The following is a 16,007-nucleotide window of genomic DNA, read 5'->3' as shown; positions in this document are numbered from 1 at the left end:
ACACTCTGAAGTGGGGAGACTGAAAGGTTTTACACAAGGGAGAAGACAGTAGCAGGGCCATCCATGTTCAGAAGGTGAAGACCAGGCCGTCTGAGAGGTCAGGTCTCCCCGGCAGCCCAGGGCAGGTTCTTCTCAGGTGCCCAACCCATGGGATGGGCCCTGGAGGCAGGGCTGTACTGGCCCCCCCGGGTGGCCTCGGCTGGCCATGGGCATAGAGGTCGCTGAAGGATGTCGCCTCCCATGGGCACGCACGGCCGTCCTCATCTGCAGTGCCAGCGCCCTGACTCTGGACCCCCCACTTGTAGATGCGCAGCACCAGGAGGGTGTCCGTGTGGCCCGTCGCCTTTGTGGGTGGCCTGCGGTACGAGGCCCCACGGGTGAACGGGGCAGGGAAGGTGGTCGGCTGGAAGACGGTGTTTGACCCCCACCGGCCATTTGCAATAGACATGGCTGGATTTGCCGTCAACCTGCGGCTCATTCTGCAGCGAAGCCAGGCCTACTTCAAGCTGCGAGGTGTGAAGGGAGGCTACCAGGAAAGCAGCCTCCTTCGCGAACTTGTCACCCTCAATGACCTGGAGCCCAAGGCAGCAAACTGCACCAAGGTGAGACCCTCCGCAGAACTGACAGCTGTGACGCAATGTCTCAAGTACATCCAGAGCCTCCCTACAGATCGGGAGAAGGAAACAGAGGCCTCAAAACAGCCTGGGCTTTCTGAAACCCCCTCCCAGGAAGGCAGTTTCTCACCTGTAAGGCAGCGACACTGCAGACAGGCAGGGAAAGGGAGAGCAATGGCCCCCAGGGAGTTATAACCTCCCACAGAACAGCTGTGCTCCAGGACCTCCCTGCTGAGCACTCATGCACATACACATGCCTACGCATGCACACGTGTGCACACACACATATACACATATGCACATGAACATATACACACACACACACACACTTGGGAAGTCTTGGGGCTTCTCTTTTCTGTAGTTCTAGACTTCCCATTTCCAGCAGGTATTCTGAAGGCACCACAGGTACAGACAGCAAAAATGAGGGGGTAGTCTAGAGCCACAGAAAATACATAAAAAACAACTGAGAAAATCGTAATGGAACAATTGAAAAACTCTCAAAGGAAAAGGAGGAGCAGGAGAAATGTTTACACAGTGTGGGAGGGAGCAGGGAGGCAGCAGAGTGAGGTCAGGGGCCTGTCCCACTGTGTTTTGCATCTCTGGGCAAACAGATCCTGGTGTGGCACACACGGACAGAGAAGCCAGTGCTGGTGAATGAGGGCAAGAAGGGCTTCACTGACCCCTCGGTGGAGATCTGAGCCTCAGGATGCAGGTATGGGCATGACGAGGGTGGGCCACACACTGGGCAGGGCGGCACCAGGTTGGGCCGAATCAACTGTCTCATTCTTTTCCTCTTGGGCTTTCACTGTGGAGGACAGGGCAGATGTGGGCAGGAGTGGAGGGCGTCACCACAGTCCCCTTCCCACTGGGCCACCTGAAAGTACCCAGGCATTAACTTTCACCCACACAGCTGGGTCCTTCTGCCACCAGACTCTTCAGAGGGCATCACCTTCCAAACACCTTGCTGATTTTTCTGCTGGCAGTGACGCCTGCACCCCACAAGGCACTGTCATTCAGACTCTCGCTGGCCAGGGTCTGTCCCCCGAAGTCTGCCTCTTCCCCTGTGGATTCCTTCACCACGTGGCCGTGGCAAGGACTCACAGACTCGCTGCTCCACAGCAATGAGCCCACGGCTGTCATAGTGAGAGGTAGCGCAGAGTGACAGCACAGACCCAGAGCCCACCTCAGCTCCCAGGACCCCTGCTCTTCACTGTTTGACCTGACTTGACTTTTCTGGGCCTCAGTTTCTTCATCCGTGAAGTAGGTTGCTGAGAGCACCTAGAACAGTTCATGGCACTTAAATCTCATCAGTGTGGCTATTTTTATTCAAGCCTTTAAAGCCCTCTCTGGAAGTAGGCCACAGGATCCACCTACACTTCAGAGGCAAAGAAATGATGTTGAGAGAAGCTAAATGAATGTTCCAAGGTGACACACTGGCATGAGTGAATTGTGCTGGGTGGTTGGCAAAGCCAGGCATTTTCAGGGGCTTTTCTGCGATCTTATCCTGTCTCTTAAAAGCAGCTGGTACTCCTGACTCCCTACTCTAGGTTACGCCAAACAGAAGTTGAGGCCTGAGACAGACATTTGTCCTCTTGCCCTGGAGCTAAGCAACAGCTTCTGTATCGTGTTTGCATCCCCCTGCCCACAGGGGACCACAGGGTGTCCCTCAATCGCCTTGCCCAGCGCCACTTAGAATGCATCTGTACCGAGCCTCACCTCTGCCTCCTGCCCTCACTGCCCTCACTGGAAGCACCTTCCCCACGTGCCCCTCGGAAAGGCCCCCACAGGACCTGGGGGCCTGGGCTTTGCAGAGGTCCTGGTGGCCCTGCCTGGCCGTTCCCTCCCTGGCCCAACCCTCAGCCGACACCTCACTCATTCCTCCTCTCCCCTCACAGGAGCCTCCTCCTCAGACCCTGTTCTTGGCCTTCCATCCTCTCCCCACAGCTGACGGTCCCTCCAAGGCCAACTCCTAAGGAATCACCATCACCCTCCTTTCTATTCTGGGGGCTTCTGAGAGAGCCCAGCCTGATGCCAGAACAAAGGACAGAGAATTTAAGCACAGAAATCCCAGACCTGTTGTTCTCTCCATCCAGCGTGACCAGGGCCCGAGAGACCTGATGGCCAGGGTGGGGTGTCCAGCACCAGCCAAGCCGGTGCTCCAGCGCACCTCCCCAGAGCTGCCCGCTCTGATGGGGCTGCAGGAGCAGGTGCAGTGGGCACCCACACCGGCCCTGCAGTAATGCAGGGCGGGAGGGAGATAAGAAGACCCCACAGTCAAGTGGAGCATGGCCCTCCCTGGCTCCCTGTCCCTGGGCTCAGCACGACCACACAGGACACCCAGCCAGGGAATTCTGAAGACCAGAGAGCAGCCCACGGGCATCACGAGCACTCTGCTCCTCTCCTGGGCCCCTGCTCTTCCCGAGAGCTGCCCCCAAATCAGACATACCTCTGTGGGTCTCCTCTGGTTCGTGTTTACAGAGCATAAGGCTGTCTTTGATCCCAACAGGCACCCAGCCCTGCATGGGGGCAGCCTGGGCCTAATAGGCACCCCCTGTACCTCAGGCTGTGGCGGGAACATAGTCCCCTCCTCCGGCCCCTCTTCCTTTACCCCTTCTCCTCCAGCAATGGCAAAGGGGTGGCCTCTAGAGCCAGCACAGGTCACTGCCTGACCTGGACTAAGAACCCCACCGTCCACACACTGCCTCCCCACCGCCCACGTCGGCTGCTAGGGCCCTAGCCTGGACTGGACTGGGGAGGGGAAGCGCCTTTTCCTGCAGCTCGTCAGAGCCACAGACCTCAGGGTGGAGTGAGCCCATGGTGGGCAGTGGGCAAGGTGGGACCTCCTGCAGCCTGGAAAGAGGAGGGAGACCAAGGCCATTCCCTCCCTCCTGTCCCTGGTCTGAGGAGGAGAGGCTCTGGAGTAGCAGAGGGGCTGGGGAAAAGGGGGCCGGGGCTGGTGGGACACTGAACAGGAGGGAGGCCTGAGCACACTGCTTTGGAAATTATTCTAAACACAAAAAAGGGAAAGAAAATGTTACTTCTCCCTAAGTCAGGAGCATGCAAAGCTAGCCCACCTCATGTCCAGCTGTCCACTTTCCATCCTGGAGAAAGAACAGTGTGCCTCAAACTACTGCCCTCCCCAGGCCTCCCGGGCCCACTAGAAAGGGCTCTGACTCCCTCTGGCCCGGCCGGGCTCTCTACTGGTGATCTGGCTCGTTCTCCTGCAAGTTGGAAGCACAATTTTCCCCCCAGGTGGAGGAAAAGGAAAGGGCCCCAGCCTACTGAAGAGGTGTTTATTTTTTAACTAACAGCCTCCTACCCCGTTAAGACTCACCAGGACAGGCCTGAGGGCCATTCAGAACCCACTCCTGAGTGGGTGGGCGGGTGGGACTCAGTCCAGAGACCTAACGTTCAGAATATAGCATTGGTTGCCTATTTTGAGATGGATTTAATCTCCCACAGTATTCATGAGACCATCTGATGTAATCAGATCCCTGAGCCACCTTGCAGGACGTTTTCCCCAACCTCTTACACCCTGGATGTCACTTTGGAAACCAAGCTCTTGGAAGCAAGTGGGGTGGCATGGGAGAGAAGGGAGGAGGTGAGCACAGGTGGTGAACTTATGTGTGGGTACTCTACTGCCTCACAGAAGCCAGCTGAGTGCCAAGGTCAGCTTGGCTGGTCTGAGGCCACCTTCTTAGCCAAAAACCCAGGGTTCATTTTCAGGACATTGATAATGAACAACAAAATGGGGACTTCTTTGGGCAGATGCTAGGTCAGTTGTTTTCACCTAATATCCTCTTTTAGCTGCATGTATATTTATTTATAATTGTAACCCTGGTGGACTGCAGCCTTCATCTTTGTTGGGAATGAGTTTGTTACAAATCAGAAATGGGTCCATGATGACGACTGTTTTCCAAACCCAGTCTGTTCCCTGCTCCCTCGCTGGCAAGCCCCACCACACAGGAGTGAGGCCAGGGGCTAGGAGTTCCAAGAACAGAGGCTGGGGTGAGGGTGGCACCCAGGCAGCTGCATCTGGTCTGTTTTAATTTAACTGTATTTAATTTGCTTTCAAAATTAAAAGTCAAATACAGTTTTTAACAGTCCTAATCCTCTTCAGCCCTGCCTTATTTTGTTCTCATTTATTAATTTAGCTACCCAACAAGTATTTTGTCAGGTGCCTGTTATGAACAGGCATTATTCTAGGAGCCGACACACAGCAGTGAGAAAACAAGGCTCTCATTTTCAAAGAACTGACCCACTGACGAGCGGAGACAGGCAATAACGAATGCATGTTATTTCAGATGCAATCTGTAGTATGGAGGATGAGGCTGAGTCGGGGAGACAGAGGTAGCAGTGGAGAGGGGTCAGTGCTCTTGTAGGGTGGCCACAAAGGCCTCCCTGATAAGTGACATTTGAGCAAAGCAGCAACACCCTGACATGCAGCTCCCTGGGTCCAAGAAGAAAGAACCCTCCACCAGGTGGAACAAGCGTTGCTCAGCCTGCTTACAGATCAGCAGGAAGGCCATCGGGCTCCACTGACTGGGCGGGGGCTGCTGGGGGCAACAGCAGTGAGGGATGTGGTGGGCATAGGAGAAGGGAGTCCCCAGGCACCAGGTGAAACCAGAAGGCAATGGGGGTCCAGTACGGAGGACTAACATAATCTATCCATCTCTAAGAAGAATTGTCCTGCTCCTGCCCGGAGGATAAATGGAGAGGGCAAGGACAGGTGGAGACATGGCTCCTGCAATCATCCAGGCCAAGATGCAGTGGGCTGAGTGGGGGCATGGGGTTGGGGCAGAGAGAAGCAGTCAAATTCTGGCCGAGTTTAGGAGGCAGAGTCAGGAGGATCTGCTGCTGGATTGGATGTGGGAGATAAAGAGAGGGGTCCAAAATAGCCCGAGACACAGAACAGCACTGCCGTTTCCAGATACGGGGCTGTGTGCAGGAGGGGTAATGTGGGGAAATGGAGCTCTGTGTCAGGTGCCTGTTAGACACATGCAGAAGAAAAGGCACCCCCACACACCTGGAGCTCAGGTGCAGGCCAGCAGCAGCGGGCGCGGGTGTCCAACCTGTTTACAAACCACAGGTGCACGGGTGAGTCCCTATGCAGCGAGTGTGGACAGAGGAAAGAAGCAGCCCAAGGAGTGGGCCAGAGACCCCCAGCATTCAGAGGCTGGATATGAAGAGGGATCCTCCAAAGAGACCTAGATGAGGCCATACCATGTGGAAGATAATGGCAACATCTTTAGTCAACGCTGGAGAATAAGCTCTGCCAAGAGGTACTTTGATAGAGAAGCTGAGCAATTAACTGGCAGAAAAGAAGGGCGAGAATATGAAGCTGGTGTAGGAAGACCTCACCTTAGGAAACCACAGTGTGTCCTGCTCTGGTCTGCGTGGAAGTGTGATCCAAGGGGCTTCTCCACCTTACAGGAGGATTTGCAGGAAGGTTCCCTTCCATTCCAGTTCCATCACTTTCTGACGGAACCAGTTCATACACAGCTCTGCAGAAGCACACACTCAGGTAAAGCGGGGCAGAAGACCCTGCACGTGGCTCAGGCCACACCCAAGTAGCCCGGGTCTCATCCACATCTTAGCCCCATGCTTGCCGTTCCACGGCAGTTCCAGAAGAACTGGTGAGTTTGGGCAAAACCAGAGACTCTGCCCCATCTTGTTCCCAAGTCACTGTCCACAAGCTTCCCTTTAATAAGCTCCATTTAATAAGCCCTTGACCCGGCTCAGCTGCTGGGCTGCACACCACGAATGTCCCCTGCACTCCCCCTGGGCAGCCACACACGGGCAGCAAGCCTGCTAGCCTCAGTGAGCTCGATGGCTCACCATCCCCCAGCCCACCTTCACGGGGCTCCCAGAGCTCTCGCTGTGCAGGGGATGTGTGTGCTACTTGACTTTCTGACTGTTACTGGAGATAATTTGGTTTTGGCAGTAGATGCCAGATGTAGTTTGTGAAGCAAAACTCAACCCCGTAGTTAACTCATATGTAGCACCCTTGACTGCCTGGCAGATTCTTACCCCCGCCCACCAGCATGAGAATGAATTTGCATTTGACCTGTCCTCTCCAGGGCACTTCCAATCCAGTGACATTTGAAGGGAAGTCGGGGTTAGGAGGGGAATATGAGGCCAGGATCATGGCCCACCCACCCCAGGGACGGTCCCCGTCTGGACCCCCGGGCGGCAAGTGGGGCCCAATGGGAACCTGACTGAGAAAACCAAGCTCTCAGACAGCCTTTCCCTCTGGCAAGAGTGGCACACAGGACCAGAGGCTATCACCAGAGGGGGTGTGATTTAACGTTATAGCTTTACTGCAACTCAGGACAGTGAGCCCGAGCCAGGTGTTGGGCTGGGCCCCAGAACAAGGCTCAAATGCGGACGTGGACACACCGCGAAGGAGGGCTGCTCCGCCCCTGCTGCTCGGGCGTGGGGGGTGGGGGGCGGGGGCCACTGAGCTGGGCCTTCTGTCCTCCTCCCTGGATGTGCAGATATGGGCCATGGCTTCTGCCAGGACACACACGTCCTCCTCACTGAACACCAGAGACACTCGCTAACTCGGGAAGACGCAGGGCTGAGGATTTCTGTTTCTCCAGCCCAGCCTGTCACCCTGTAGGAAGCAGCCAGTGGGAAGGGAAAGGGGAAGTCACATGTTTCTCACACCCAGTTCCTTCCAGAATCCCAAAGAAGGCTCAGAAGGTTGTGAAGGAAGAACAGAGTCAGCTCAGGTGAGACACCCGTTCCCCACCCTCTACACTGGTGACACACCCAGGATTTCGGGGATAAAACGGGGCCATGAGGGATGTGGCCAAGCCTCCCAAGCACCGGCAAAGAGCACGCCTGAGTCCAGCAGATGCTCGCAGGGCTGTGACGTCCGGTGCAGGGCATGTTTCAGCACTTTTTCTGAGGGCCAAAGGCTGGGCGATCCGATTAGCTGCTCCCACCCTAGAGACAGCCCGACAGCCTCGGCACAAGAGCAGGGCTGTAGGAAAGGCATCATCAACAAAGCCAGGCCCAGAGCCATCCCACCTTTCCCTGCAGGCTTAGGGTTTTGAGCTGAGGCAGGGGCAGACTGTAGCCCCCAGTCCCTGAGGTTGCTACTTAAGGAGATGCTTTTGCAGTGAGGGGCGGGGCAGCAGCCACTAGGCTTCAGGTCGAGGAGGCGGCAGTCTCCCACGGGCACCAGCAGGAGGGGGCGCCACCGCTCACTTAATGTACTGGTTCCTGCCGAGGTGGGGGGTTTCCGTGAACTGTAATGCAGGGCCCGCCATCGTCTCCTCAAAAACGATGACCTGTGGAGAGAGGGCCGGGCTGGGAGGGCAGCTGAGGTCTGTCCTGGAGCCAGGGGAGGTGCTGAGAGGTGGCAGGGTCAGAAGGAAGGGGTTTGGGAACCAGGCTGGAAGGGACAGGGACCAACAACTCCTCCGCAGCGAGGAGAAGGGAGGAAGAACCCGCTGACACGCCCCTCCACCCTGACCGAAGGCTCGCTGGGAGGGCAGGTGGGCAGGGCGTCTTGGGGAACAGGAAGGGGCTGGAAGCTCCCACCTGGTTGATTCCGCTGCCCAACCAGGGACCTGGGAGGTAGAGCGTCTTCTGGGGTCCAATGTTCCAGTAACGTCCAAGGTTCTGGCCATTGATGAATACAACCCCCTTCTCCCAGCCCTTGAAACAGAGTGGGAAGGGCGTTCATCTACCACGAGAGCCACAGCAAAAGTGGAGGGAGACATACATGCGTGCTTCTCTCAGGTCCAGGAGACCAAAGCGAGCTGTGTCTGGACAGCCATGAGGGTGAGCAGGTGGGATGCTCTATTTCCTGTCCCCCTAGTGCCATGCCTCCCAGGCATAGCCCCCAAGCTCAGGCTGCACGTGGGAAGCATGAGGTGGTTCTTCTGCTGTGAACCCACTCTCCTGGCCCAGGGAGGCCCCAGCGGCCCTCTCAGACCCTCTGGGCACAGAAGCCACCAACGACTCTCGCCAAGCTCATGTGGCTTTGGCTCAGAGCCCTCCAAGGCAGGAGGGAGGTGGGAGAAACTGGCAGGGAAAAGGGCGTTACCAACCTCCAGCTTCAGAAAGGTGTCACAAGGGGTGGAGCTGATGGACAAGCTACCCAAGAAGAAAGCAGGCAATGTGGGTGTTTCTGGGAGGGAACTCCATTTGTCCAGGCCGAACCTAAGGACAGAACACAGGGAAGGAGAGGGAGGAGGCCCCTCTCAATCCACCAGCACAATAAAGTAACCGGCCCTGACACCGTTTCCCCATCCAAGGCCCCCGCCTCTTAACCAGGACACAGAACGGCAGCACAGTAGGGTGCTGGGAATTCCTAGTCTGCAAGTGCGGGTGCCACCCCTCACCTCGGCCAACCGATCTGGCCCCTGGGGGCATTCACACCTGGGTGCGGGCCAGGCCACGGTGCACCAGGGACCCCTGGGCCCCACCGCACAGCACTATACCTGTGAGTGCACGCGCTGGTGCTGGGCAGGGACCTACCTCTGAAAGAAGCTCTTCTTCATATCCAGGCTATAGATTCTGAATTTTTTCAGAGGTGAATCATTCAGATAGAGATTTCCAATTAAGCCTGTGGGAGGGAGGCAGGACACATGGGTAGCCCAAAGGCAGGGGCCGAGTCAGCTGGGCCAGGGCCACGAGGGGAAGCCCTGAGAAGCTGGGGTGAGGGGTGCTGAAGTGTATGCTCCCTGAGAAGCCGTTCACTTGCAAGCAAGGCTCCCTAGCAATTCTATGGGGTACGGGAAGGAGGAAGACCCTAAGATTTGCCATGGGAAGGATATAGAGCTGAGGTGTTATAGGGCGAGAACAGCCTCTGGCCTCTCTCTGAAGGAAGTTCCAGATGACCGAGAGGGTTCCGGCCTAGCTGCAGGGCCAGTTTCAGTGGGGCCCAAGCCACACAGACCTAATAACTCAGCCAGAGTCATCTCTGCCACCTAGGATTAAAGCTGTGCATTAGGAGTGTTTGGACTGTGAGCAGATGGCACCCTCCCTCGGGCATCCAACAGGGAAGAGATGTGTCCCCTTGAAGAGCCATTCATCAGTGTCCTGGGGCTGGGCCAGCCCTGCCAGTCTCAGATTGCAGAGCTGCTGAGTGGCTAACGTGGGAATTTGGAGGCCGGGGACTGTGGAGAGGCTTTGCAGGGCCTACAGACTCTGAAATGGCAGGTGCAGGTGTATGTGGGCACACGCATTTCTCAAGGGAGGTCTGTGACTTATAAACATCGAACTGTGATCCAGAGGACAGGACTCCACAGTATGGGCCCAGGGGACCCTCAACAAGGGTTCAGGGAAGCAAAGTTAGGAACAATGGTCAGGCTGGTGCTCCTTCCAACTCCCAGGAGAACAACGGAAGTGAGGGCAGGCCCAGAGAGGGAGATGTTTAGGGTAAAGGAGTGTGGGCCTGGGTGGTGCTAGATGCTGCTCTGAGGCCCATCTACAAGGGCCCTGATCCCCAGGATCCAGGCCCCAGTGTCTGCGCCATGTGGCTTTCCTGGCAGGCCACCAGACGGCTCTCGGATGAAATGTGGACCAATAAGAGCTCTTCAAGTTTCCTCCATTGCAAACGCAGACACCGTGAGAGAGCTGGGAGGCCACCGCTGTTGCTCACCGCAGTCGCATTCATTTTTTTCTGAGTTCTTTTTTTATAACTTACCTGAAACCACCCACATTTAGCTAGATTTTTTTTTTAAAGGAAGGGCTAAATTCAGGCACGGTGGCGGGCGCCTGTAGTCCCAGCTACTCGGGAGGCTGAGGCAGGAGAATGGCATGAACCCGGGAGGTGGAGCGTGCAGTGAGCTGAGATAGCGTCACTGCAGTCCGGCCTGGGTGAAAGAGCGAGACTCCATCTCAAAAAAAAAAAAAAAAAAAGGAAGGGCTAAATTAAAGCACAAAAGATTTAGTAGGCCAGGAAACATAAAGCCAATTGGCGGCCTATTCCCAGAGGGGTGCACTGCCGAGAGGTGTTTTGTTTGCTGTATGTCCCGCATCCTCCTCTCCTGACATCTGAGATAAGCTATGGGTTTCCCAAGATGGATCAAGAAGAGAATTTCAGTGTGGAGGCCCAAGAAGGCAGGGGTCTTGTGCCTTTCCTTGGATTCCTGGAAATCACATTCATTGCTCCTCACTGCCGCCCCCCAAGCAAACATCCTTGCAGAAGTCGACTGCAGCCCAGGGGAGACAAGAGGCCAGCTCAGTGTTCACAGTGTTTATCACGAGCACACAGACGATGCACGCATGCAGTGCTAACAGGACAGGGGCCACAGCCCAGCGGAGGTTCTCTGGCCCACTCAGAACTGGCCTGATGTATGGGACAACCCAGCCTCCACCTCCCTGCAAGAGGCCTCCATGGCCTGGTGGCCTGCTAGCATAGAGAAGCAATAGCCACCTCTTTCGACACATTCTGGGACCCACCTTTGCGCTGGTCATCAATATTCTCCCCATAGTTGACTCGCCCACGATTCTCCACCAAGATCCTCAGCACGGTGTAACCCTGCCAGGAACACGGGGCTAATGATGACTGTCAGAAGGCCACAGCTGCCCCTCAGAATTTGCTTGTGGACCCCAGTTCTTTCCTACGCTCTGGGGATGGGAGTGCACATCCCAGCTGGGCAGAAAGCCACGCTCGCCCTCTCCACCTATAGCTTGTGGGTAAGGAGCCACGGGTCTCCCAGGTCTTCCTCAGTGACTCCTCCCAGACTTCCTCAAAGCAGCAGGGGCTAGCCATCACCCAGCTCCCAAAAACAAAGAACCTGGATCAGGGGGATAGCGATCTTCGTTGTCTTGTAGTCCAAGAATCCTATGGATACTGTGTTCACAAACACCTGCCAAAGGGAACAGACAGGAACATCCATGACCAACAGGAGGAGGGAAGCGGGACCTCCGCTAGGCCAAGAAGGGCAGTGCTGCGTGCCTGTGGGCAGACGAGGGGCCAGTGGGCAGAGCAGACATGAATGCCCCCATGAAGGCTCACAGAGCTAACTCGGAAGGGCCATTTTCACACACTGGTAACAGCTGATTCTGAGGGGAGGGCATGAGACGCCTGTTGCAGAGCTGCTCACCAGAAGGTCACAGGAGTTTAGAAGAGAAGCTCCTACCTGCCCCCGATCATGCACGTGGCCACTGAGGATGCCAGACGAGGTGATGCTGGTCTCATAGAGAATGTACCCGAAGGACTGTCCGTTTCCCCCGTTGACTGGCAGGTTCTCCATGTTGATGGGCTTTTCAGACTTGATTGGCTGCGTACAGAAGAGAGAGAGGGGTGGGCAGGCTCAGGAGGAGTAGGGTCACCAACAGACTCTGCCTGGGGGCTGGCACATGGGGTGGAAGCGGAGGTTTGGCGGGTGTTTTCTATTTTGACTTCTCATTACACTAAACCTACAACTCTCCAGGGTGACGGGGAAGAGGGGTGGGACAAAGGGGTGTGCACCAGCGGAGTGGAGTCCGCAGGCAGGGGATACACATCACAGCCTCAGTCCGCTGGAGGAGGCACCCCCTTCTTGGGGAGGGGACGGCCTGTTCCTCTCCCCTCACTCTCCTCTGTGAGGCTGGAGGAAGGAAAGGCCCAGGGGGCCGCCCGCTGTTCCTCAGGGGCCTTTGTTTCTCCCCCTTCACACTCCAGCATGAGTTTGTCCTCTTCCCTCTGAGCTCCAAGGCCGGAGAGCGGACCCCAGAGCCACCAGTCGCTGGCCTGCCTCCCCCCACACCCCGTCTGGGGGGTTCCAGGCCCTGCTGCCCCGACAACCGCCCCCGGCACTCCCCTCCCCCAGCACTCACCTCCCCCCCAGCACTCACCTCCCCCAGCACTCACCTCCCCCCCAGCACTCACCTCCCCCAGCACTCACCTCCCCCCCAGCACTCACCTCCCCCCCAGCACTCACCTCCCCCAGCACTCACCTCCCCAGCACTCACCTCCCCCCCAGCACTCACCTCCCCCCCAGCACTCACCTCCCCCAGCACTCACCTCCCCCCCAGCACTCACCTCCCCCCCAGCACTCACCTCCCCCGGCACTCACCTCCCCAGCACTCACCTCCCCCCCAGCACTCACCTCCCCCCCAGCACTCACCTCCCCCAGCACTCACCTACCCCCCAGCACTCACCTCCCCCAGCACTCACCTCCCCCAGCACTCACCTCCCGCACTCACCTCCCCCAGCACTCACCTCCCACACTCACCTCCCCCAGCACTCACCTCCCGCACTCACCTCCCCCAGCACTCACCTCCCCCCCAGCACTCACCTCCCCCAGCACTCACCTCCCGCACTCACCTCCCCCAGCACTCACCTCCCCCAGCACTCACCTCCCCCCCAGCACTCACCTCCCCCCCAGCACTCACCTCCCCCCAGCACTCACCTCCCCCCCAGCACTCACCTCCCCCCCAGCACTCACCTCCCCCCCAGCACTCACCTCCCCCAGCACTCACCTCCCCCAGCACTCACCTCCCCCCCAACACTCACCTCCCCCAGCACTCACCTTCCCTCCAGCACTCACCTCCCCCCCAGCACTCACCTCCCCCAGCACTCACCTTCCCCCCAGCACTCACCTCCCCCCCAGCACTCACCTTCCCCCCAGCACTCACCTCCCCCCCAGCACTCACCTCCCCCAGCACTCACCTCCCCAGCACTCACCTACCCCAGCACTCACCTCCCGCACTCACCTCCCCCAGCACTCACCTCCCGCACTCACCTCCCCCAGCACTCACCTCCCCTAGCACTCACCTCCCGCACTCACCTCCCCCAGCACTCACCTCCCCCCCAGCACTCACCTCCCCCCCAGCACTCACCTCCCCCAGCACTCACCTCCCCCAGCACTCACCTCCCCCGCAGCACTCACCTCCCCCAGCACTCACCTCCCCAGCACTCACCTCCCCCCCAGCACTCACCTCCCCCAGCACTCACCTCCCCCAGCACTCACCTCCCCCCCAGCACTCACCTCCCCCAGCACTCACCTCCCGCACTCACCTCCCCCAGCACTCACCTCCCGCACTCACCTCCCCCAGCACTCACCTCCCGCACTCACCTCCCCCAGCACTCACCTCCCCCCCAGCACTCACCTCCCCCCCAGCACTCACCTCCCCCAGCACTCACCTCCCCCCCAGCACTCACCTCCCCCCCAGCACTCACCTCCCGCACTCACCTCCCCCAGCACTCACCTCCCGCAGCACTCACCTCCCCCCCAGCACTCACCTCCCCCCCAGCAATCACCTCCCCCCCAGCACTCACCTCCCCCAGCACTCACCTCCCCCAGCACTCACCTCCCCAGCACTCACCTCCCCCCCAGCACTCACCTCCCCCAGCACTCACCTCCCCAGCACTCACCTCCCCCCCAGCACTCACCTCACCCCCAGCACTCACCTCCCCCAGCACTCACCTCCCCAGCACTCACCTCCCCCCCAGCACTCACCTCCCCCCCAGCACTCACCTCCCCCCCAGCACTCACCTCCCCCAGCACTCACCTACCCCCCAGCACTCACCTCCCCCAGCACTCACCTCCCCCAGCACTCACCTCCCGCACTCACCTCCCCCAGCACTCACCTCCCGCACTCCCCTCCCCCAGCACTCACCTCCCGCAGCACTCACCTCCCCCCCAGCACTCACCTCCCCCCCAGCAATCACCTCCCCCCCAGCACTCACCTCCCCCAGCACTCACCTCCCCCAGCACTCACCTCCCCAGCACTCACCTCCCCCCCAGCACTCACCTCCCCCAGCACTCACCTCCCCAGCACTCACCTCCCCCCCAGCACTCACCTCACCCCCAGCACTCACCTCCCCCAGCACTCACCTCCCCAGCACTCACCTCCCCCCCAGCACTCACCTCCCCCCCAGCACTCACCTCCCCCCCAGCACTCACCTCCCCCAGCACTCACCTACCCCCCAGCACTCACCTCCCCCAGCACTCACCTCCCCCAGCACTCACCTCCCGCACTCACCTCCCCCAGCACTCACCTCCCACACTCACCTCCCCCAGCACTCACCTCCCGCACTCACCTCCCCCAGCACTCACCTCCCCCCCAGCACTCACCTCCCCCAGCACTCACCTCCCCCAGCACTCACCTCCCGCACTCACCTCCCCCAGCACTCACCTCCCCCAGCACTCACCTCCCCCCCAGCACTCACCTCCCCCCCAGCACTCACCTCCCCCAGCACTCACCTCCCCCAGCACTCACCTCCCCCAGCACTCACCTCCCCCCCAGCACTCACCTCCCCCCCAGCACTCACCTCCCCCAGCACTCACCTCCCCCCCAACACTCACCTCCCCCAGCACTCACCTTCCCCCCAGCACTCACCTCCCCCAGCACTCACCTTCCCCCCAGCACTCACCTCCCCCCCAGCACTCACCTTCCCCCCAGCACTCACCTCCCCCCCAGGACTCACCTCCCCCAGCACTCACCTCCCCAGCACTCACCTACCCCAGCACTCACCTCCCGCACTCACCTCCCCCAGCACTCACCTCCCCTAGCACTCACCTCCCCCCCAGCACTCACCTCCCCCAGCACTCACCTCCCCCAGCACTCACCTCCCCCAGCACTCACCTCCCCCCCAGCACTCACCTCCCCCAGCACTCACCTCCCCCAGCACTCACCTCCCCAGCACTCACCTCCCCCAGCACTCACCTCCCCCAGCACTCACCTCTCCCCCAGCACTCACCTCCCCCAGCACTCACCTCCCGCACTCACCTCCCCCAGCACTCACCTCCCCCAGCACTCACCTCCCCCCCAGCACTCACCTCCCCCCCAGCACTCACCTCCCCCAGCACTCACCTCCCCCAGCACTCACCTCCCCCAGCACTCACCTCCCCCCCAGCACTCACCTCCCCCAGCACTCACCTCCCCCAGCACTCACCTCCCCAGCACTCACCTCCCCCAGCACTCACCTCCCCCAGCACTCACCTCTCCCCCAGCACTCACCTCCCCCAGCACTCACCTCCCGCACTCACCTCCCCCAGCACTCACCTCCCGCACTCACCTCCCCCAGCACTCACCTCCCGCACTCACCTCCCCCAGCACTCACCTCCCCCCCAGCACTCACCTCCCCCAGCACTCACCTCCCCCAGCACTCACCTCCCCCCCAGCACTCACCTCCCCCCCAGCACTCACCTCCCGCACTCACCTCCCCCAGCACTCACCTCCCGCAGCACTCACCTCCCCCCCAGCACTCACCTCCCCCCCAGCACTCACCTCCCCCCCAGCACTCACCTCCCCCCCAGCACTCACCTCCCCCAGCACTCACCTCCCCCAGCACTCACCTCCCCAGCACTCACTTCCCCCCCAGCGCTCACCTCCTGCACTCACCTCCCCAGCACTCACCTCCCCCAGCACTCACCTCCCCCAGCACTCACCTCCCCCAGCACTCACCTCCCCCCCAGCACTCACCTCCCCCAGCACTCA

The 16,007-nt window shown here is 59.3% G+C and overlaps 2 protein-coding genes across 10 annotated transcripts in view; one reads left to right on the top strand and one right to left on the bottom strand.

Moving 5' to 3' along the window:
• The window catches only part of B3GAT1 (beta-1,3-glucuronyltransferase 1), a 34,991-nt gene extending 28,886 nt beyond the window's left edge, over nucleotides 1-6,105 (top strand). For 2 of the 5 annotated variants that reach the window (XM_054525465.2, XM_054525469.2), the window contains exons 5-7: nucleotides 306-602; nucleotides 1,226-1,326; nucleotides 2,510-4,894. In XM_054525465.2, coding sequence (XP_054381440.1) covers nucleotides 306-602; nucleotides 1,226-1,312 — 384 coding nt within the window. In that variant the 3' untranslated portion in view covers nucleotides 1,313-1,326; nucleotides 2,510-4,894. Of the gene's footprint in view, nucleotides 1-305; nucleotides 603-1,225; nucleotides 1,327-1,524; nucleotides 4,895-5,703 lie in introns of those variants that run through there. The other 3 variants (XM_054525468.2, XM_054525467.2, XM_054525466.2) reach the window with 3 other exon arrangements.
• An 806-nt stretch (nucleotides 6,106-6,911) lies between these two features.
• The window catches only part of GLB1L2 (galactosidase beta 1 like 2), a 47,792-nt gene continuing 38,696 nt past the window's right edge, over nucleotides 6,912-16,007 (bottom strand). For 2 of the 5 annotated variants that reach the window (XM_054525462.2, XM_054525464.1), the window contains exons 13-20: nucleotides 11,720-11,860; nucleotides 11,375-11,446; nucleotides 11,037-11,115; nucleotides 9,108-9,195; nucleotides 8,678-8,789; nucleotides 8,166-8,282; nucleotides 7,830-7,912; nucleotides 6,912-7,230 (exon numbers count right to left, since the gene is read on the bottom strand). In XM_054525462.2, the coding sequence (XP_054381437.1) occupies nucleotides 6,942-7,230; nucleotides 7,830-7,912; nucleotides 8,166-8,282; nucleotides 8,678-8,789; nucleotides 9,108-9,195; nucleotides 11,037-11,115; nucleotides 11,375-11,446; nucleotides 11,720-11,860 (981 nt within the window). In that variant the 3' untranslated portion in view covers nucleotides 6,912-6,941. Of the gene's footprint in view, nucleotides 7,913-8,165; nucleotides 8,283-8,677; nucleotides 8,790-9,107; nucleotides 9,196-11,036; nucleotides 11,116-11,374; nucleotides 11,447-11,719; nucleotides 11,861-16,007 lie in introns of all 5 variants that reach the window. The other 3 variants (XR_008511531.1, XM_054525463.1, XM_024255230.3) reach the window with 3 other exon arrangements.

This window comes from Pongo abelii, chromosome 9 (assembly GCF_028885655.2).
Source record: "Pongo abelii isolate AG06213 chromosome 9, NHGRI_mPonAbe1-v2.0_pri, whole genome shotgun sequence".
In the NCBI taxonomy this organism is placed as follows: Eukaryota; Metazoa; Chordata; class Mammalia; order Primates; family Hominidae; genus Pongo; species Pongo abelii.
Note: the sequence above shows the minus strand (reverse complement) of the source record. Positions and strands in the feature narration are given on the sequence as shown.